The sequence below is a fragment of the Trematomus bernacchii genome, unplaced genomic scaffold (genome assembly GCF_902827165.1).
Source record: "Trematomus bernacchii unplaced genomic scaffold, fTreBer1.1, whole genome shotgun sequence".
Taxonomy (NCBI): Eukaryota; Metazoa; Chordata; class Actinopteri; order Perciformes; family Nototheniidae; genus Trematomus; species Trematomus bernacchii.
Genome location: NW_022987582.1, coordinates 10,386,742 through 10,405,805, shown reverse-complemented (window position 1 = coordinate 10,405,805; position 19,064 = coordinate 10,386,742). Strand labels below are relative to the sequence as shown.

The following is a 19,064-nucleotide window of genomic DNA, read 5'->3' as shown; positions in this document are numbered from 1 at the left end:
AAAGTCACAAACCCTCAAAGTACACCCTGTAGCGAGTAAAACTGAGATTCAGGCTGAGCTCCACGGTGTCTGCTGGCATGGCACACAGACCCCATGCAGCAACCAGGAAACAACACCAGTAATCCACCTCACACTGTCCGCTCCTCGAGCCCCACAGGTCGGACGAGCGAGCCCCGCAACGTCCCGCCAACACGGCACCCAGACCCCACGCAGCATTCTCATCTGTTTGTCATTACTGGTGTTCTTTTCTGGTTGCTAACAAACGCCATTGTAAAACATAAACACTGATGTCCAGCTGTAACGGTGGTTGACTAATCAGAACAGAGTGGGCGAGCTGACCAATCAGAGCACAGTGGGCTCATAGGGAGGGGGGGGCAGGAGCTCCAACAAGGCGTGTAGGACAGAGAGTGAATACACATACTATACAGAGATGCTGTATGAGAAAACCAATGTGATTTTGGAACATTGAACAATGTAAATCTATTCTAGTAGACCTCAACAATGGAATTATGATCAGTAGAAATGGCCATGTCATGGGACCTTTAACAGAACAAACCCCCCTCAAGTGAAACTAACTTGGTACAGTCCTGTTCAGCCTCTGTGGTGACAATAGGGCAGAGCCAACAATAATAGACGTGCACGTGTTTCCAGGGCGTGCCAGTCACAGTGAAATCTTTATAGGTGAAAGTGTTTACACATATCTACCTGCGACCTGTGTCATCAGGTGAGATTCATTGAATAGTTCCAATTGGGCTGGAAGTTTGCTAAATGATCGAATTCATTAAGGGAAATCCTAAACAAATTTTAATATGCACCGGGAAGTAATGATATTGGAAAAACATCTAGAAGGGACAGTTTAAGCATTTTCCATCCTCCCTAACACTCATTTATAAGGATATCATGTGAAGGAGGAAGTGATAGAAGAACAACTGTCCTGTTTATGTTGGTATCAATGATATCTCAATGTATTAGTACCAATCTTTTCTGGGATTTACCAATGTTATGTTATTTTTGCCTTTCTCTTAGGTTAAAGACAATATGACACGTTTGAGTATTTAACTGTTCATGTGTTTTGTCTTGAAATTCCCAAAAATGTAAAAATCTGTATAATTGTAGGCTATTAAACATGAGCACTGAAGACTGGAGAGACATTGGAGGGGGATCAGTAGCAGCTGATGCTGTTACAGAGGCAAAGTTCAGAGACAGTGAGTAGTACATTCACATCTTTATGCAACTACTGCCATATAAATTGACTGCACACCTGTGTACTGTACAAACTGGCTATGATGCAGAGCTGATTTCACCTATCCACTCCATTCCTAATTTGGAATCGTACAGGAAAGTCGATGTTGGGAAGGACCTTTAAGTTATCAAACAAATCCAATTCCAAGACTACTGCCCTAAAACTGTCAGAGAAAGACAACTTTAAATGCAAGAAAAGATTGAACTGGGTCACGTTGACCAGAACATGCCATGGCTTCAATAGGGATTAATACAAATGGAAGCAAAAGGAAGAATCCAATAGCAAACTTCAAAACCCGTCTCTACAAGCCTGTCTCCCATCTAGCAGACTTTGAAAGTATGGACCAACCAACTACTATAGTAACCAACTACTATAGTAACCAACTACTACTACCAACTACTTTTGCAAAATATAAACTATACAATTCCAGACCTAAATGTCACATGCAAAAAGACAATTGGAGAATAACTGAACATTTAAACTGTATGTAAATTTGACATGTCCATTTGAGTAAGTAATACCTGATAATAAATGAATATAAGCAGCCCACTTTTCTGCTCATTAGTCACTGCTCAATTGTTATAGTTACTGTAATTGGTTTGGACATCTGATGCCAGCTCACTGTCCTACAGGCTTGACTAATTCCTCACAATGGTCCAATGGAGACCATGACAAAGGAGTCGAAGACAAACAGCGCTTAATGCTTCTAGGAACTGTTTACACTATCCCATTGCTTTTCTGGTCACAATCACTATTTACACTCCACTGGGTTTTCCCTTTCATGCACTCTCGCTTTTCACCACATTTCTATGTTCAGTCTCTGTTGACAAACTTATTCTGTAGAGTAGTTTGGTAGCATTAATTGGACAATGAATTTACACAAATACCATTTAGACAGTTGCATGTATAAACCTGTTGAAATTAAGAAAATCCACCAAGCTAAAACAACGATTGTATGGCTCAATGGTCTTATTGGCAGAAAAAAATACAGCCGGTCATTTCTGAGTAAAAAGCAACAGAAAATCGAATCATTCTCCCAGTGATCAATCTAGACTCTAAAAGCAAATGCAAACTTGTGTGATGTAGTGGAGACAATTCCAATTTTAGCAATTTGCAGTGGTTTCTCAAACCAAATTGAGTACTGGCACACAAATCCATGCTTTGTTTCCCAGCTCCATTCCTGTTTCCTGTGATTATCTCTCAACCCTGTCACCCCTCCCTAGAGATGTTTCCCCCTCCCAGCCCCTCTCTGTCCTCCTGGTTGCCCTCCATCTAAAGTGCCAAAGAATATTTGGCAGAATGCTATTGACAAGTGTGGCTCAGAGCAGAATGCAAATCATTGAGCTAAATATAAGCTAACCTACTTCTGCATTGCTCCCATGCAAATCTCAGAATAACACCGAACCAGCTGCTTTCTATTTCTGCCTCGACGCTACACGAGTGGATTTATCAAACAAACGGCATGTCCCTCGCTCATTTCAGTGGAAAATCGATAGTCAGTGTGTAGCAGGAAACATTTCACACAAGACAGGAAACCAAACATGTGTTAGCAGCTATGGCTAAATAACATTTCAGACATTTCATCTGCACAGCTCACACGGGGTAGGGGGGTGCTGAAAGAGCCGTTTGAACTATTATGTAAGGATCTCTACATAGCATCCCTGACACACATGCATAACATAGTGCACATAACAACTCTTAAATCACATAATCTCCATTAATACATCAAACCTTCAAATTAAAGCACATATCAAAATATACAACTATAAATACAAAAATCGCACCTTTGCTTAGACAAATTGACAGCAATTAAAGCAGGTTATATCTGAATTGAGTCAAATGGATTACATAGCACATTAAGATATAGACGAGGGGTGTAACGGTTCACAGAATTCACGGTTCGGTATGTACCTCGGTTTGGGGGTCACGGTTCAGTACGGGTTCGGTATAACAAGAAAAAGCTAAATAAAGTCCCAAATGCATAATTCCAGGTTTGTTGTTATTTATTTTTGAACAGTAGTGCAAGTTTCAGTATAAAAATAAGGAACTCTAACATTTTGAATAATTAACTGTATTACACAGATAAAAACAAACCACAAACAGTACCACACACAGTCAGATGGCCATATTATCTATAATGGCTGATGTCGAATTCGGCTTTCATGTCTATTAGTTTCTTAAAAACAGCAGGGATAAGCTGTTGAACTGCTGTTGTCTTTTGCCGGGCTCCGGTGATTGGCAAATATGGCTGATGCCTTCCGATATGATTTAGCATGTTTGGCGTGTGTTACCATTAGCATACCGCACCGCTGTACAACGCCGACACACCGCCCTCGTCCGATCCACCACTCGCACTCCATCGTTATTGTAGTCCATAGGGAACCCAAAATGTTCCCACACAGCTGATTTAAAAGAAGCAGGTGGGTCTTCTAGCTCCTGTGTGTTATCTGAAATCGCCATAGGCTACTAACTTTTCTTCTTCTTGTATTTTGTTAGTTTTGTTGTGTTTTCTTCTTGTTCTTCATTTGTTGTTTAAGGGCGGCTGGCAAACAGCTTTTAGGTGCAATACCGCCCCCTGGATTATATATAGTGTAATGGATACTGAGGGACAGACTTTTTTCCCCACTCATAAAAAAAAGACGTACTCGTCGTGTGACTGCATGTGCCGAACCGTGACGGTTCGGGCCGAATACGGATACCGTTACACCCCTAATATAGGTTGCGGTCGAATAGTCCAAAAATCAGCTCCTAAGTTCTAACCCTATCGTCTATTCCTTGACCTCTGAGTGAAACGTCACGGGGTTAAGGGATAGTGGATAGGAGAATTCAAAAGGATTTAGGAGAAGAGACTGCGGTACTTCAGAATCCGACTGCACTTTCACTATCCGACGTGTTTATGATGCGCCAGCGGAGGTCATAAATGTGCGTCTGCTGCTGTGGGGAAACTATGGTGTGACGGCCCCTAGGCCTTATGGCGCGTTTCCACTACACGGCCTCGCTCGGCCCCGCTCGGTATGGCTGGGCCTCGTTAGGACTGGCTCACTTTATGGCGCATTTCCATTACAGTTTAGGAACTGGGGTAGTATCTATAGTAACGCAGTATAGGCGGAGCCGTGACGTGATCTTCAGAGAAACCCCAGAAAAACAACACAGCCGTTAGCTGTTAGCACTCAGAGCTCACAGCTCCTTATATATGTTCAGAAACTAGACAAAAGTTAAACAAGTACAAACCACAGACTGCCTGTGTCATGGTGAATACAGTCGCTGCTTTATTTATGTCTGTATAGGCCGTTGTTGTGAGTGTGGACGGTCGGAGCATATACTGCGTTAGCTTAGCCAATCTCCATTTAGAAAACAAGCATTTTAAAAGGTTTTTCGCCTGCCGTCTGTCTGCAGACTTGACAAAGCATTAATTCATGGTTTTTACTAACCGGTATCAGTATGTTGTTACTTCGGCATCATTTTGAAACGTGTATTACAATTAAATCACGGTCAAATATGTCCATCTTGTTGTAGTTGTAGCCCCCTTGCCAGCGATGCTCTCTCTAGTTTAGCATACTCAGCCCGACTCAGCCTCGTTGTCTCTGGCCCTAGACCCGCGATTTTATGAGGCCAGAAAAACTGTGAATTAGGACCCGCCGGCCGGTACTAGGCCAAGTGGAAACGCAACCAAAGACGGGCCGCTGACGTCACAGCCCTCTTAAACCGTGCTCCGCGCTGTAGTGGAAACGCGCTCAGGTCTCTGGTTAGCCACTCCCCAAATCAGGAGAGATTGCTGACACCTGATTTTGGTTGACTGCTCAGCTACAAGTATGGGTGCCTGAGCAGTCAGTCTCTCTCTCTTCTTGGGTTGCTTGGCTCTACTGGACCTTGGTTTGTTTGTTTTTGCTTTATATACTGATGCATGTTCACACACCCACACACACATTACTGATTAACTGACTTCATAGTTAACTTAGTTTCTTTAAATAAATGCACTTTAATTGGACATGAACCATGTGTGGTCTCCTTCTTTTGTCCGTCCTTGAGCCAGGGCGTGACATGGGGGCTCGTCTAAAGTCAAAAGTCAAATTTTGACATACATTTTGTTGGTATGAATTTTCTGTGCTAATTTAGGTTGGAGTATCACACATGGATGTAGTTGTTTTGGAGAGCTTTATAATCTAGTTTGGGCCAGTTTTCTTTGAGGTAAATATGCTAAAATGTTTGGTGTGGCATGTGACTGGTGTTCTCCTCTGTGAGGCCAAGCAGCAGGTTCTAATATTTTGGCGCATTTCCACTACAGCGCGGAGCTCGCTTTAAGCGTGCCGTGTCGTGCCGTGCCCGTTTTTGGTTGCGCTTCCACTAGGCCTAGTTACGGCCCGGCCCGGCCCGGGGCCACTTTTTCACCTCTTTTCTGGCCCGACAAAATTGTGGTTCTATCGGGGCCAACAAACAGGGCTGAGTCGGGCTGAGTATGCTAAACTAGAGAGAGGGTCGCTGGCAAGGGGGCTACAACTACAACAAGATGGACATATTTGACCGTGATTTAATTGTAATACACGTTTCAAAATGATGCCGAAGTAACAACATACTGATACCGGTTAGTAAAAACCATGAATTAATGCTTTGTCAAGTCTGCAGACAGACGGCAGGCGAAAAACCTTTTAAAATGCGTGTTTTTCTAGATGGAGATTGGCTAAGCTAACTCAATATATGCTCCGACCGTCCACACTCACAACAACGGCCTATACAGACATAAATAAAGCAGCGACTGTATTCACCATGACACAGGCAGTCTGTGGTTTGTACTTGTTTAACTTTTGTCGAGTTTCTGAACATATATAAGGAGCTGTGAGCTCTGAGTGCTAACAGCTAACGGCTGTGTTGTTTTTCTGGAGTTCTCATTGAAGATGACGTCACGGCTCCGCCTACACTGCGTTACTATAGTAACTACCCCAGTTCCTAAACTGTAATGGAAGCGCAGCATGAAGTGAGTCGGCCCTGTTAAGGCCCAACGCGGCCAAGCCGTACCGAGCCGTACCGAGCGTGGCCGAGGCCGACCGTGTAGTGGAAATGCGCCAGAGTCTGTTGTCGGGGGTTGGGTTTAGTGTGACAGAGAAAGTGGCTAGAGCAGTTGTCTCGGGATCACGTCCATGGTTTCTTGTGGGGTCGCTGTGTATACAGTTGCCTTCCAGTACCACTGGGTTTCAGTGAATAAATGCCCGCCACAAGTATCTGTACGAAGACTAGGTAAGAGTTTAGTCAGATAAGGGACATACTGTAATGAGTTAGTTGAGTATGGGGAGTCACCAGTTGTTGTTGTTGCCACTAGCATAGTGTAAAGGTTTGGTGTATGTTACCTCAATTTGGTTATCTAGGTTGCTAGATTTGTGTAGTTTGATATGGCTAACATTGTGGAAGATTTTGTTCAGTGTCCCTCTGAGTTGTTGGAGCAATGTACAAAGGAGCAGTTGGTGAAGATTGCTCATTATTACTCCGTTGATGTTGATTCCAAACAAACAAAGGAAACCCTGAAAAGTATTATAAAAGCTCATTTGCTAGACTGTGCGGTACTGATGGACAGGGGAGGTAAGAGCATTGTAACTAATTCTGTGTCTGGCTTAACATTTGAACAACAGAAAGAATTGTATATTCTTGAAAAAGAGGTGGAACAAATCAAATACAAAAAGGAACAAATTAAACTGGATTTGGAACTGCAAAAATTGGCTTTGATTAGGGCAGGTAAAATGTCTGCATCGGCTTTGAATGAGGAACTTGTAAGTTCACGCTTTGATGTTGCAAGTAATTTATTGTTGTTGCCAAAGTTTAATGAAAATTATATAGACACTTTTTTTTGTCTGTTTGAGCGTGTTGCTGATTCAAGGGGCTGGCCTGATGAGGACAGAACTTTAATGTTGCAGTGTGTGTTTACAGGTAAAGCACAAGAAGCCTACTATTCGACCGCAACCATAGACTATAACAAAGCTGCCTTACAAGACAAGGGAGGAGAGACCGACAACAGGAAGAGGCAGAGCCATCAGGCCTGTAATAAACCGACCACTGCTTGAACCTGCCGTTAGTCACACGTCACATGACCTGGGTTGCGGTCGAATAGTCCATTTAGCTTAGGAACCTTCCTAACGGAGTGAAATGACCCGGAAGTCCCTCAGTGGCAGCCATGATAAGTGCCGTTCGAATTCTCTAAATGAAAGGAAAGGAGGTTTCAAACTTCCTTTATAACCTCCTTTAGCTTAGGAACCACTGGACCTCCCTAACCTAAAGGAGAGGAGAAAATCCTGCCCCACAATGCCTTGCGGCCACGGCATTTGCCGTCACACAACAGTCGGCCGTTCACGGAAACAACCGATTATGACTGAGAAATTATATCATGAAAGTTACGGTGCTTATTAAGCATTTTAAAACGTATGTGGTAAGTTGCCAAAGTGCTTTGTTTTGAACGTTCATCAGTATTATAATTAAAAAGAGAAATATGAACGTTAGTTTTGACTGAAATGATCAAATAAAGTCAACATTTCACAGTCTTTACTGAGCTGTGTGGGGTTTGTTCAACATTTAAAAGATGTTTGAATGGTGATATACACAGTGATAGATGTTAAGGACTAACGTTTATAATAAATACATTTGTATTGATTTTAAGATCTTTTCATACAATCATACGTATTGGGATCATTTGTATTCATGTGGACCGGAGGGAGAGGGTGACGAGCATAAGTTTCACTTTCCTTTTTTATTTCAATTCCAACTTTGGTCATGAAGAATATGTTTCTCTGTTGTCCCCGTTCATAAAGCATAAAACAACAGCATCAGAGCACGGTGCAGAGTCTCTCGATGAGTTTACAGTAGTCCCTCGTTCTTATTGTACATCCATGTTGTAGTCCGCTGTATAAAAAACTGTAGTTTCCATAGTTTCCCCACAGCAGCAGGCGCACATTTATGACCTCTGCTGGCGCATCATAAACACGTCGGATAGTGAAAGTGCAGTCGGATTCTCTAAAGTACCGCAGTCTCTTCTCCTAAGTCCTTTTGAATTCTCCTATCCACTATCCCTTAACCCTGTGACGTTTCACTCAGAGGTCAAGGAATAGACGATAGGGTTAGAACTTAGTAGCTGATTTTTGGACTATTCGACCGCAACCCTGGTGCCATCAGCCCTCCACAGGTCTTGACTGTGTGTGTGCGTGCGTCAATCTGTAGTCATTATCCACAAAAGGCTAAATACTGCTTTTGTAAGAAATTGGGAAGGATACATAAATGAATATCACTTAACAGAAATCTACAATAAATGTGCATTTTACAGTGTTTGAGTTGTATTCATTTTCTTTCATTAATCTTGTATTTGTTATGCTTATCACTAACTATGTTTTCTTACATTTGTAGGCTTCCTTATGCCACATTGGACAGACATGGTGTAACAAAATATACAGACATTAACATGAGATGAAAACAGACGTTATGGTTAAAATATGGATTTTTTTCGCCATTAATCAATCCTAATCAAATGGCATTTACATGTCATATGGAGGCTATTTCACGGCTCTCAATATCTCCCAACAAGCATCACTTCCTTTCTCATAGCTACTTTGTCACTACTTTGACAATCTATCAACTGCCTATACCTACCTATCCTCTCAAAATAAACAGCGTTTGCCACCACTTCCCATACATCTCTTCAGGTCAGCTGGTATCTGTTTATCAGCAGCTGTGATAAGCAGGCAGCTGACATCAGCACAACCAACAAGCCTCTATACAGATTCACTACCTGCACAGAGGAATCACCACTCCAGCCCTGCTCCAGCCCCACTTCCTGCACCTACAGCTAGTCATATGAGCGACTATTTTAGAAGCATCACTGACTCAGCGTCCACAGAACACCTGTTTCAACACCCAGTGTATCCAGCAGACACTGCCTGCTGACATCTGCCTAGATCTTTTATTTTGTCCTGAATGTTAGTGCACAAGGTCACATTCTCTGTGTTCTCTTACATGTAAATGAAGGAGAGTAGGAAGAAGTCAGTTTAATGACTCCCCTAGAGGTTTAACTGGAGGACAATTAAAGGATTGTATCTTCTATGGGTTTAAGTACCTTATAATCCACTGTTTCTATTATGTTGGGATAAATGTCTACCTATCACAAAGCTAGTTTAATATGAACTAATCCAGCTTGATCCTGTCACGATCTCTCCTCGCTTTAACGTCACTGTGGGTCAGCAGAGGACATGTTATACAATCTGGCCAGTGGTTATCAAACAACTCTACAACACATAGACATGGCATTATCTAAGCATTCAATATATCAATGAACTTTAAATCCCAAATTCTGTAGTCCAGGAAGTACTTTCTAACACTAAATCTGATTCATTTTCTGTAATTAGACTTTACACATAGGCTACTGTACGTTGAGATCTACATCTTATTGACTGTGCAGCTCACTTTTTGTGTCATGGTAGTTTCTCGACAGCTTGTGTCTTGTTTTGATATCGCAGATTGCAATGAGTTGATTCATGATGTGATTCTAGTGTATTGTAGTGCCATTTTGAAAAGTAAGCATATTTGGATTAAAATCGGGATACTATGGTTGATTTGGCCCGGATACTCAGTATATCAAACTTCACATCATTTTATCTCATACAATTCCTAACAGAAGCCACTATAGTGTGTATAAAATCAACCTCCTACCATGTCTACCTAGCCAGTAACATCAGTGACGTTAGTAGTCTGAGTCAACTCTTCTACAACTACACGTCAGAGCATAAAATAGTCTTACCATCAGCACACTCGTCATAGTACCAGTCCAGCTCGTAATAGTCCCCCCTCACAAACCTCTGCCCTCTGCTCTGGCCTCCTCTGTTCATCCTCACTGTTTCAAATGTCCCAGCATGCTTTGAGACAACCAGTGGTGGCTGGGGTCTTCCGAGTTACTGATAGTGTCTGTTACTCAACTGTCCAGTTCTGCTCCCCCAGCATGCTTAGCAGCTCCCAGCTGGCACACAGTCATTATTAATGAGAGTCTGCCCATTCTCATCATATGTCCCATTTCTGGCCGACACTCATTAACAGCAAAGTGTCAGCGTGTTATGCTCCATATTTCCCGTTCCATTTCTGCGTGTCATCCCAGAAAACCAGTACTTGCGTCATCAGTTGTCAGCAGAAAAAACACATAGTCACTTTATTATCCTTTTTTTCCATGGTTCGTTTCAGCAAATGTGTCGCTTATTTAGAACCAGTCTGTGTCCTCTGGTTTCTGTCCTTTATGCCGTCCATTGGTTTCTCTCAGTCACTCCAGAGCTTCAGCATATGTGCCAGCCTCTATCCTCTCACGTCTCCATCCATTAATAGCTTCCTGTTAATATATCCCCCTGTACTGCTGGCAGTATGTCCTCTGGCCCACTCTATCGGAGGTCACTACAACAATTGTCGTCTCTTTTGTAATGTCCCTTGCTCAGTGACAGCACTATATCTACACATGCAACGCCGCATCTCTAACAATGACTCAATAAACACAGGGATTGAGAGAGCAGCAGCAGCAGCAGTCACGGGTTTTGCAGCAGAGATGATGAGAATCATGACACAGTGGGGTGGGCGGGATTAGAGGATGCCCACAGCCAATCAGAGGGAGCAGTATCACTAGCCTGCTCCCGCCCCACATTCGTAATGCAAGCATCACCCCCTCTCCTCTACTTTGTCCTTCTGTGAGGTTGCTATAGTAACAGGCTCAGATTCCCAAGGCCTGGCGCTGAGCAGCATAGCATGTAGAGCAGTTAGCAGCAAAGCAGTGCAGTGTTGGCAGAGGTGACGTGGCCAACCCAAAATGAATGAACACAAAGGGCATTCAAGAGTTTGTAATTTTATCTGGGGAGTGAGGGAATAAGCTCAACACACGCCAACACTTATAGGATGAAGCTTACACAAGATAACAACCAGAAGCTACAAGGCTAAAGGCAGGTAGCTTCCTGGGAGAAAGTAAGCTTTAACAATATGCCTTTATGATGAAAAAATAAAAATGCAACTCGTGCTCATTAAACTGTTTAATGCTATTGAGCAAGAGAGGACATTTTCACTGCTCCACATACAGTGAGGTTACATAAGAGATTCATCTACAGTTCATCATGTGTTAATCCTGTATGCTATCAAGGTTACACTAGTATAGGATTTGTATTCATTTTAGTTTTTTTTTTTATTGTTAAGATTTGGTTGTTTTTGTATTATTTTTTTGTATTTTCTTTTGCAGCTTATTTTTCCTTTTAGTATCAGTATGAGTTGATAATAACCCTGAAGGGGATACATGTACTGTTTAGTCACTACCGGATGACAATAAAGAAGAGAACAATAATACAAACAAAATCATCTCCATAATGAATACAGATGTATTATTGTTGTTTGTACTGATCACCAGCCACACCAGTGGTGGCTCTGGGAACATTTATCAATGACACAACATGTCTCTTCTGATTGGTGAGACACGTGACTGTGATGTCATCACAACATGAAGATGCTCTCTATCAGACAGTTGCCTCTGTCTTCCTCATGCCACAGGTTACATGCTTAAATCAATCAATCACCACCTCTGTGATGTAACAGTGTGCACATGATCCTGTTAATTCATAAAGCTGTTATAAAATGAGAGCTCCAGGGAAAGATAATGTTAGACATGACCAGGAGTTTCATCAATAAATGTATGAAAACAAATACCTACTGCGTACAACTGTTTTAAGATGGGTAGTATGTATTTTATCAAAGACAAAAAAAACCTCAACCTCATCACAGCTCCAGGGAAACATAGCTTTATGATCAGGATGAAACCAATATGACCTATCCTCATCCTTATTTATGGCTCTTTAGGTGTCAATGACCGGCGATCTGTTTGAGGCAATATTGAGAAGCAATTTGCCTCCACGATAAAATTAAAAAAATAAGCAATTTATGATGTATCGCAGATACAAAGTAGAAACATTCAGCGAAACCTCCCATGCAGTGAGTCTCATGTTGTTTCTTATGTAACACAACCTTGTCGTTGCCTCATAGGCTATGATGAACGTCAAGTCCAAAGTGACCGTGTCAGCATGGGGCGACAAGGTGAAGTTACATTTCTCCGTTAAGACTATTTTTAAGACGTTTGATCTATTTTTAGATGCTGTATTTTACCCTGAGTCACTTCTTAAGTAGATGTCAAATAGTAGTGAATTATTGATGTTGAAAAAAGAAAACACACTCTACGTCCCCTTGGCTTGTCGTGTACACGTGTTTTTATGTGAGCTTGTGTGTATTTGGCTCAAATTGTGTGGAAATAGTAGTGTGTGGGTAGCTCTAGTCTGATAAGATGAGAGCAGACAAATGCACAGATACACAACACAGGGCTGGGTGCAAGTGAAAGTAGAGATGTGGATCGGAGCCGATCACGTGATTTTCAAAAGATCGGAATCGGGAGAAAAAAATCGGGGATCGGGAATTTTTTTATTTTTTTTTTATAATTTTTTTTTTTTTAATTTAATGTTACAAAACAAAAATGACCATGTTCACGTCTTAAAGTCATCCTGAGGCCTTAGTTTTGGTTTAAAATTACACAACATAATGTATGTGTTGCTTCTTTTGGGCTTGTTTTCATAGACCTGGTTGCTTATTTCTCTCAAATCTGGCAACAGAGTGGGCGCAGTGTCTAATAGTAGCAGTAAGCTAACAAGAGGCTACGTTCAGCTGGTGCCTCGGGAGTCGGGACAGAGAAAATGTCAGGAGTTTGGAAGTATTATAAAATTGAAAGCGAAGGCAGTGTAACAGCCAGATGCAATGTTTGCAAGGCGGAGGTTCCGCGTGGTGGAAAGAACAGAGCTACGTTCAACATGACCAATCTAATACAAACACCACCAACAACAACACGACGAGTACACAGCGGCCACTCAGGTAACGGCACTGAAACAACCAACACTATCAGAGACTTTTAAAAGGAAAGAGAAACTGCCCCTGAACAGTGAAAAGGCCAAAAAAAGAACAGCCAAGATAGCTGAATTCATCGCGTTGGATGACCAGCCGTTATCTGTTACCTTTTTTTTCTCTTAATGCATTGCATAAAGATCGGATCGGGAAAAATCGGTATCGGCAGATTGTCAAAATCAAATGATCGGAATCGGATCGGGAGCAAAAAAAGGTGATCGGGACATCCCTAGGTGAAAGCAAAACATCAACCAGCAGAGAGAGGGGGAGAAGCATCAAGTGTGTTTGTTGTGGCAACAGGTCAGCTGTCGCGCTAACACTGATGGGCAGCAGGCCATCTCTTGCTCTTTGATTTCTACTTGCTCAAGGTCAGAATACAGCTCAGATCTCTCTCCTATCAAAGTTAAATCCTCAGTGTCACTCTCCAATAACAGTGTCCAGGAGGTTAAACCTAGAAATCTACTGATCTGTTCACCAGTGTCTGACATTAAGTATTAACGTGGCAAATTCAGCAACATATCAGGAAATATGAACAAAAGTTGTCTTTTTCTGATGTGACAGATTTTGTGATTGGACTGATATTGTTAGTAACATTTCTAATAAAACAGACAGTATGTGATGAACTTACAAAAGTATTTAAGGGTCTCCTCTATCTGTTCAGTAGTCAGCTTGAGGGCAGAGTCTGATTCCACCAGTGGCGTGTGCAGCCAATCATCTTGTTCGTAGCCGAAGACGGTGTCCGCCCTCAGCTTGTAGACTGGCAGCTGTTCCTCCAATAGGCTGATAATCTCGAGCTCTGGCAAATCAGTACTGTTACACACATCTGCAAAGAGGGAAACACGGACAATTTACAGTATTTCTCTCGACTTAGACAAAACCTTTCATGATTGATAATATTGGCTTATACAGGAATCAAAAATCATCATAGGCAGAATGCTATTGTTATAAATATCCCCGGTAATGTAAATGTGACAATTACTCTCCTCATTTTGAATACCTCTCAACAAGACATTTCATCAGACCATTACAGCGGAAAGTATAGGCTGCCCTCTAGTGGTAAAGTGAGGCCTATACTATTCATTACTCACAAATCAAAACTCAAGGTCAGATTCATTTGACTCGATTTGTATCCTCACTTAAATGAATCTAACTTGGATTAGTCCTTCCCCTTTAGTTGCATTGCTGCAAATTAAAATAGACTGCTATGTGTTGCATTCTGGCTGAAATTATGCACCTCAGCCATTATTATTTAGACCTATTTTTTCTCAGAAGTCAAGCATTCTTAAAAAAGTACAGAGAAAATGTTAAATTTCCAGTTGTCAGAAAAACTGTTTCTGCTCCTTTTATTAACTCCCTATGGGGTTAAATAATAATAAAAAAGCTCTGCCGCCATCATAGGAAGTGCTCTTTGACATGGCAGCTAAACCGGTCCACAAACTCTCTTAACAAAGTCAACAGCAGCCTCCCACTGAAACCGCTGTGGAAAACCAAATAATCTTACATAAGCTTTCAGCTATGTGCCTCTCTGTTGAAACATCAGTCTAGTGTGCTATTAAAGGGGAATCCTGTTTACTCTGTTAACGTGCACTCTGCTCACACAGAATTGAGCTTTCAGCTACTTTTTCGACAGAAATGTTGAATTTACAAGCTTAGAGAAGTAGCATCGGATCAGATTTAACATACAGTAACAAATAATGTCCTTTGTTTCGGTCTCCCTCTATTTCTGTAGCTCTCTGCTGTCTGTCTCTAACAATGCTGTCACAGTTTGCTAATCCAGACTGAATGACTGGCTGTGCTGAAAAGGACCACAACCACACACACACACACACACACACACACACCCACACCACACACACACACACACACACGACACACCACACACCACCACACACACCACACACACACACACAACACACACACACACACACACACACACACACCACACACACACACACACACACACACACACACACACACACACACACACACACCACACACACACACACACACACACACACACACACACACACACACACACACACACACACACACACACACACACACACACACACACATCACACACAGCACACACACACACACACACACACACACACCACACACAAACACACACACACACACAACACACAACACACACACACACACACACACACACAGCACACACACACACACACACACACACACACACACACACAGTACAGAAATGCAAAGGCAATCAATGCCAGCCATTAGGAATACATTGTATTGTTAATCTAAGTTTTATAATAATGTGGGCCATTAGAATAGCGTGACGATGCTCAGAAGAGAGCCTTATCATTGTATTAGGCTAATTTTACATATGGTTTTCTGTGACTGGACAAAATAAACACAAGTTTGAGCCTACTTACTGGATAAATACAGCATTCAAATGTTTACTTTTTTTTTTTAATCTAATGTGTGTCGTTTGCTGTATTTGGTAAAACAATCATTGTTTTCCAACTGCAACCTCTCTGAGCTACTTTTCACAAATCTTTACACTAATCTAGTTTTCAGTCATTTAAAGATTATAGTTCTGTTATTAAATAGAAACGATGTGGCTAAATAAGTTGCAGAGATTGCAAAAAAAGTTAACCAGGACTGTCCAAAGGGCAGAGTCAACCGACAGCTGTGTTGTTGACTTGTGTTCTGCTTTGAGACAGTCAACCCTTTTAAAGACCACCAGTCACTAGCAATGCAAGGACTACCTTACATCTAGCAGGAGAGTAGTACAGCTATGAACTTACTTATTTTTTGCTAAATAAATGTATGAAAGTAGTATTTTGTAGAAAACTATTTGAGTTTTGTCCCTTGTAAACATTTCAAGTTGTATTGAGCATCAATAAACAAAGCGAATATAAGACCAAAAGAAGTTCAAGTCCAAGTTTGATAATCAAATGTAAATATAGACTGCTGGCACAAAGAACACAACACGCAGGGTCATGGCAACATTAGCAGCAGCCACCAGAGAAAGAAAGTTCAAGTGCAAGAATAGACTACTGTCAATATGAGCAGAAACACACATGTCAACCTGTGCAGAGGACATAGAGTGAGAAAGAGACAAGTGTCAAAATCAAGAGATCAAGGCATTATGTGGGCTAAGCACTAGAAATTCACTTATCATAATCCAAAAAGACAAAGAAATTGGTTTAAAGATATGAATAAAAACATACAAATAGTGCTTGTGGTAAAACAGAACTTGCTTCCTTGCCTCCTAACAGTTAACCCACACTTGTAGCAACACTGCACATAAAGTATCACTGGACTGAGTGAGAATCTAAACTAGGTTGATTAAGACAAGAAGGGTTATACTGTAGAAGCACACAGGCTTGATTCATGTTGTTCAAATGTGGCTTGATTCATGTTGTTCAAATGTTGCTAAACTGAAGTACAAATGTAAAGTCCAACACCTCTTTTGTCCAACATGGCTGCCTCCTGTCAACTATAACAGTACAGTAGGTTAGGCAAGAGATAGTTACAGAGCCAAGTTGACCTTTCTACAATACACTTATTATAAACTTTTACAAACATTTCCTTAAACAGCGAATGTAGAGTTTAAAGTTGTATGTTCTCTGATAAGCTTTAAAGTTATTTAACATGACAGTACAACAGTTAACATGTTAACCGAATCCCTGCAGCTCCGTTAACGTCACAACATCTGATTCCCAGACAAACAAAGACAAACAAACAAAGGGAACACAGAGGCAGAGAGATAAGCTCTGTGTCACCGTGTCTGTCCAGGTCTTAGCCAGACTCGTGACTAGCTGAAAACTGTCAGAAACCCACGCTGTGCACAGTGTACTCACTCATGGTGCCTGAAGCCCGACAACCACCAACGTTGCTGCCCCCCAATCACATTTTCCACTGAACAGGGGAAAGGCAAGGTCGCAAGAAGCAACCCGGAGAGGAGGGAGAGAGGCCGGAAGAACTAGAGAGAGAGGGTGCTAAAAGTTTTAGAGGACGGCATTGGGTTGAAGAGACGGAGAGAAAGACAGGAAAAGAGGGAGGGAGGAGTGAAGAGGAGAAGAGACCCGAGCCAAACTGGTTTGTCATGCCTGACATGCCAATGACGATAGCCACATGGACCGCCCTACAGCTTGCCCCCCCACCCCCTCTCTCTTCCTCTCTGACAGCCAACAAACCCAGCTGGACTCTTCCTTCGGGCTGTACACACACACACACTCTCTCTCTCTCTGCTGCTCCAGTATAAACACTTTAGCAGCAGGCCTGAAGCTGCTCCTGTAACTGTTTGTCTTCCTAGCTGCTCCACAGTCTATTTTAAAAAGGTACATGTAGAGAGACTCATACCTGATGAGAGTTATTATTAAAGTAGAGAATTAAAACTCTTTATAACTGCGGGATCAACAGGTCATGTGACGGATTCAGCCCATTTAAAGCCGTAATCATATCCACAACACAAGCAAAGCTGCAGCAGAAGAACTGCCAAAAACCCACTCAGTTTTCTCTTTGTAATCCTACAGATCCCAGTGTGTTTTGCAATCAAATGCACCTGATAAGTGAGTTTGTTTTTAAGCTTGGAAACTACACTAATCAGTTTATAATTATTAGTTACAAAACATCCTTTTTAAATAGGTTGGGTATATCAAGTTCATACATTTAATATTATTGCAAAGTAATGGTAGATGACTAAAAGGTTGTATTTTAGAAATGTTGGGTACCTATTCTTTAATTAACTTGTGCTTGGATTCATCCACCACCGCTGGTGCAGGGTATTAACACAGACAATAGACACAGACAAGGTACCAGATGCAAAATTAGTAGAAGCTAAAGGACAGAAAGCATAGCGACAACGACAATCCAGAGAATTATTCTGACTAATGTGAATGTGAAGAATTCTGTTGTTCAAATATTTTGAAAGTTTCCTTGAGAGAAGGTCTTCTTTAAAAAGGATTCAATCTATGAAAAACATATTTTGGATTGTTTGAATCCGGCACTGTATGAGCGTGCATGCTGCTTTCCACACAACCTTAGTACATATCATGACAAAAGTCAATAAAAAGAATTGCCTGACTATGAACTTTAATCCACTAACACGTCCCCCAATATCCCCCATTGGAGCCATTCAAACACATACCTCAGTACTGTTCTTATAGAGCTGCAGCACAACCCTGTCCAGAATTAGACCGGGCGACAGTTGAAAGCTGCCGCTGGTCACAGAGGTTAAGTGAATGAAATACAGGAGAGTATGTCAACGTGGTCAAATATCACTGGCAGCTAAAAGGTCTACGTGTGGGGGACCGTACCAAGGTGTTTAAATGTCACTAACCCAATAAAGCTTGGAGTCCAGTAAGAGTGTCCTTCTTGTCTACACTTGTAAAATAATAATTACCACTAATTATCCTTCAGTTGCACAAATCCTGATGCAGATGTTAAGAAATCCTTTGCGATTATGTGCTTAAACTTGCTGGCAATTATTTTGGTCGACAACTTGTAAGTTATTTTTTACAATTGTTGCAGTAACAAGCTCATATTATGTAAAATAAGACAGATTCAAGAGCTCGAAAGGAGGCATGGACATGACAGGACATGTGGTCGTATCGGATATGTAAACAGGAAACGTCACATGCTAACAACACCACCTTTATGAGCCAGGTAACAAAGACAGAAACTGAGCAGGCATTGTAGCCTAGACGTCTTTGTCAAATCAGTGTCAGAGTGGGGTTTTTCCCTGTATGACTTTATCACAAACTCCCCTGGAAAAGTATTTTGATTTGTTGGATTTTGATAATCCGATCATTACACTAATCATTCCCCCATTCAGCCTGCTCAGTGAAGTGCGGAGCTAGCCACTGTCCTTGCTCTTAGTTATTCATTGGATGGTTCAGCCTTTTTTGTACAA

At 41.7% G+C, this 19,064-nt stretch overlaps 1 protein-coding gene across 1 annotated transcript in view; it reads right to left on the bottom strand.

Annotated features, from left to right (window-relative positions):
* trak1a (trafficking protein, kinesin binding 1a) overlaps nucleotides 1–17,284 on the bottom strand; it is a 38,694-nt gene extending 21,410 nt beyond the window's left edge. The window contains 2 exon segments of the mRNA XM_034127620.1: nucleotides 13,800–13,994; nucleotides 17,011–17,284. Of these exon segments, the coding sequence (XP_033983511.1) occupies nucleotides 13,800–13,994; nucleotides 17,011–17,014 (199 nt within the window). The 5' untranslated portion in view covers nucleotides 17,015–17,284.
* Nucleotides 17,285–19,064: the final 1,780 nt, after the last annotated feature.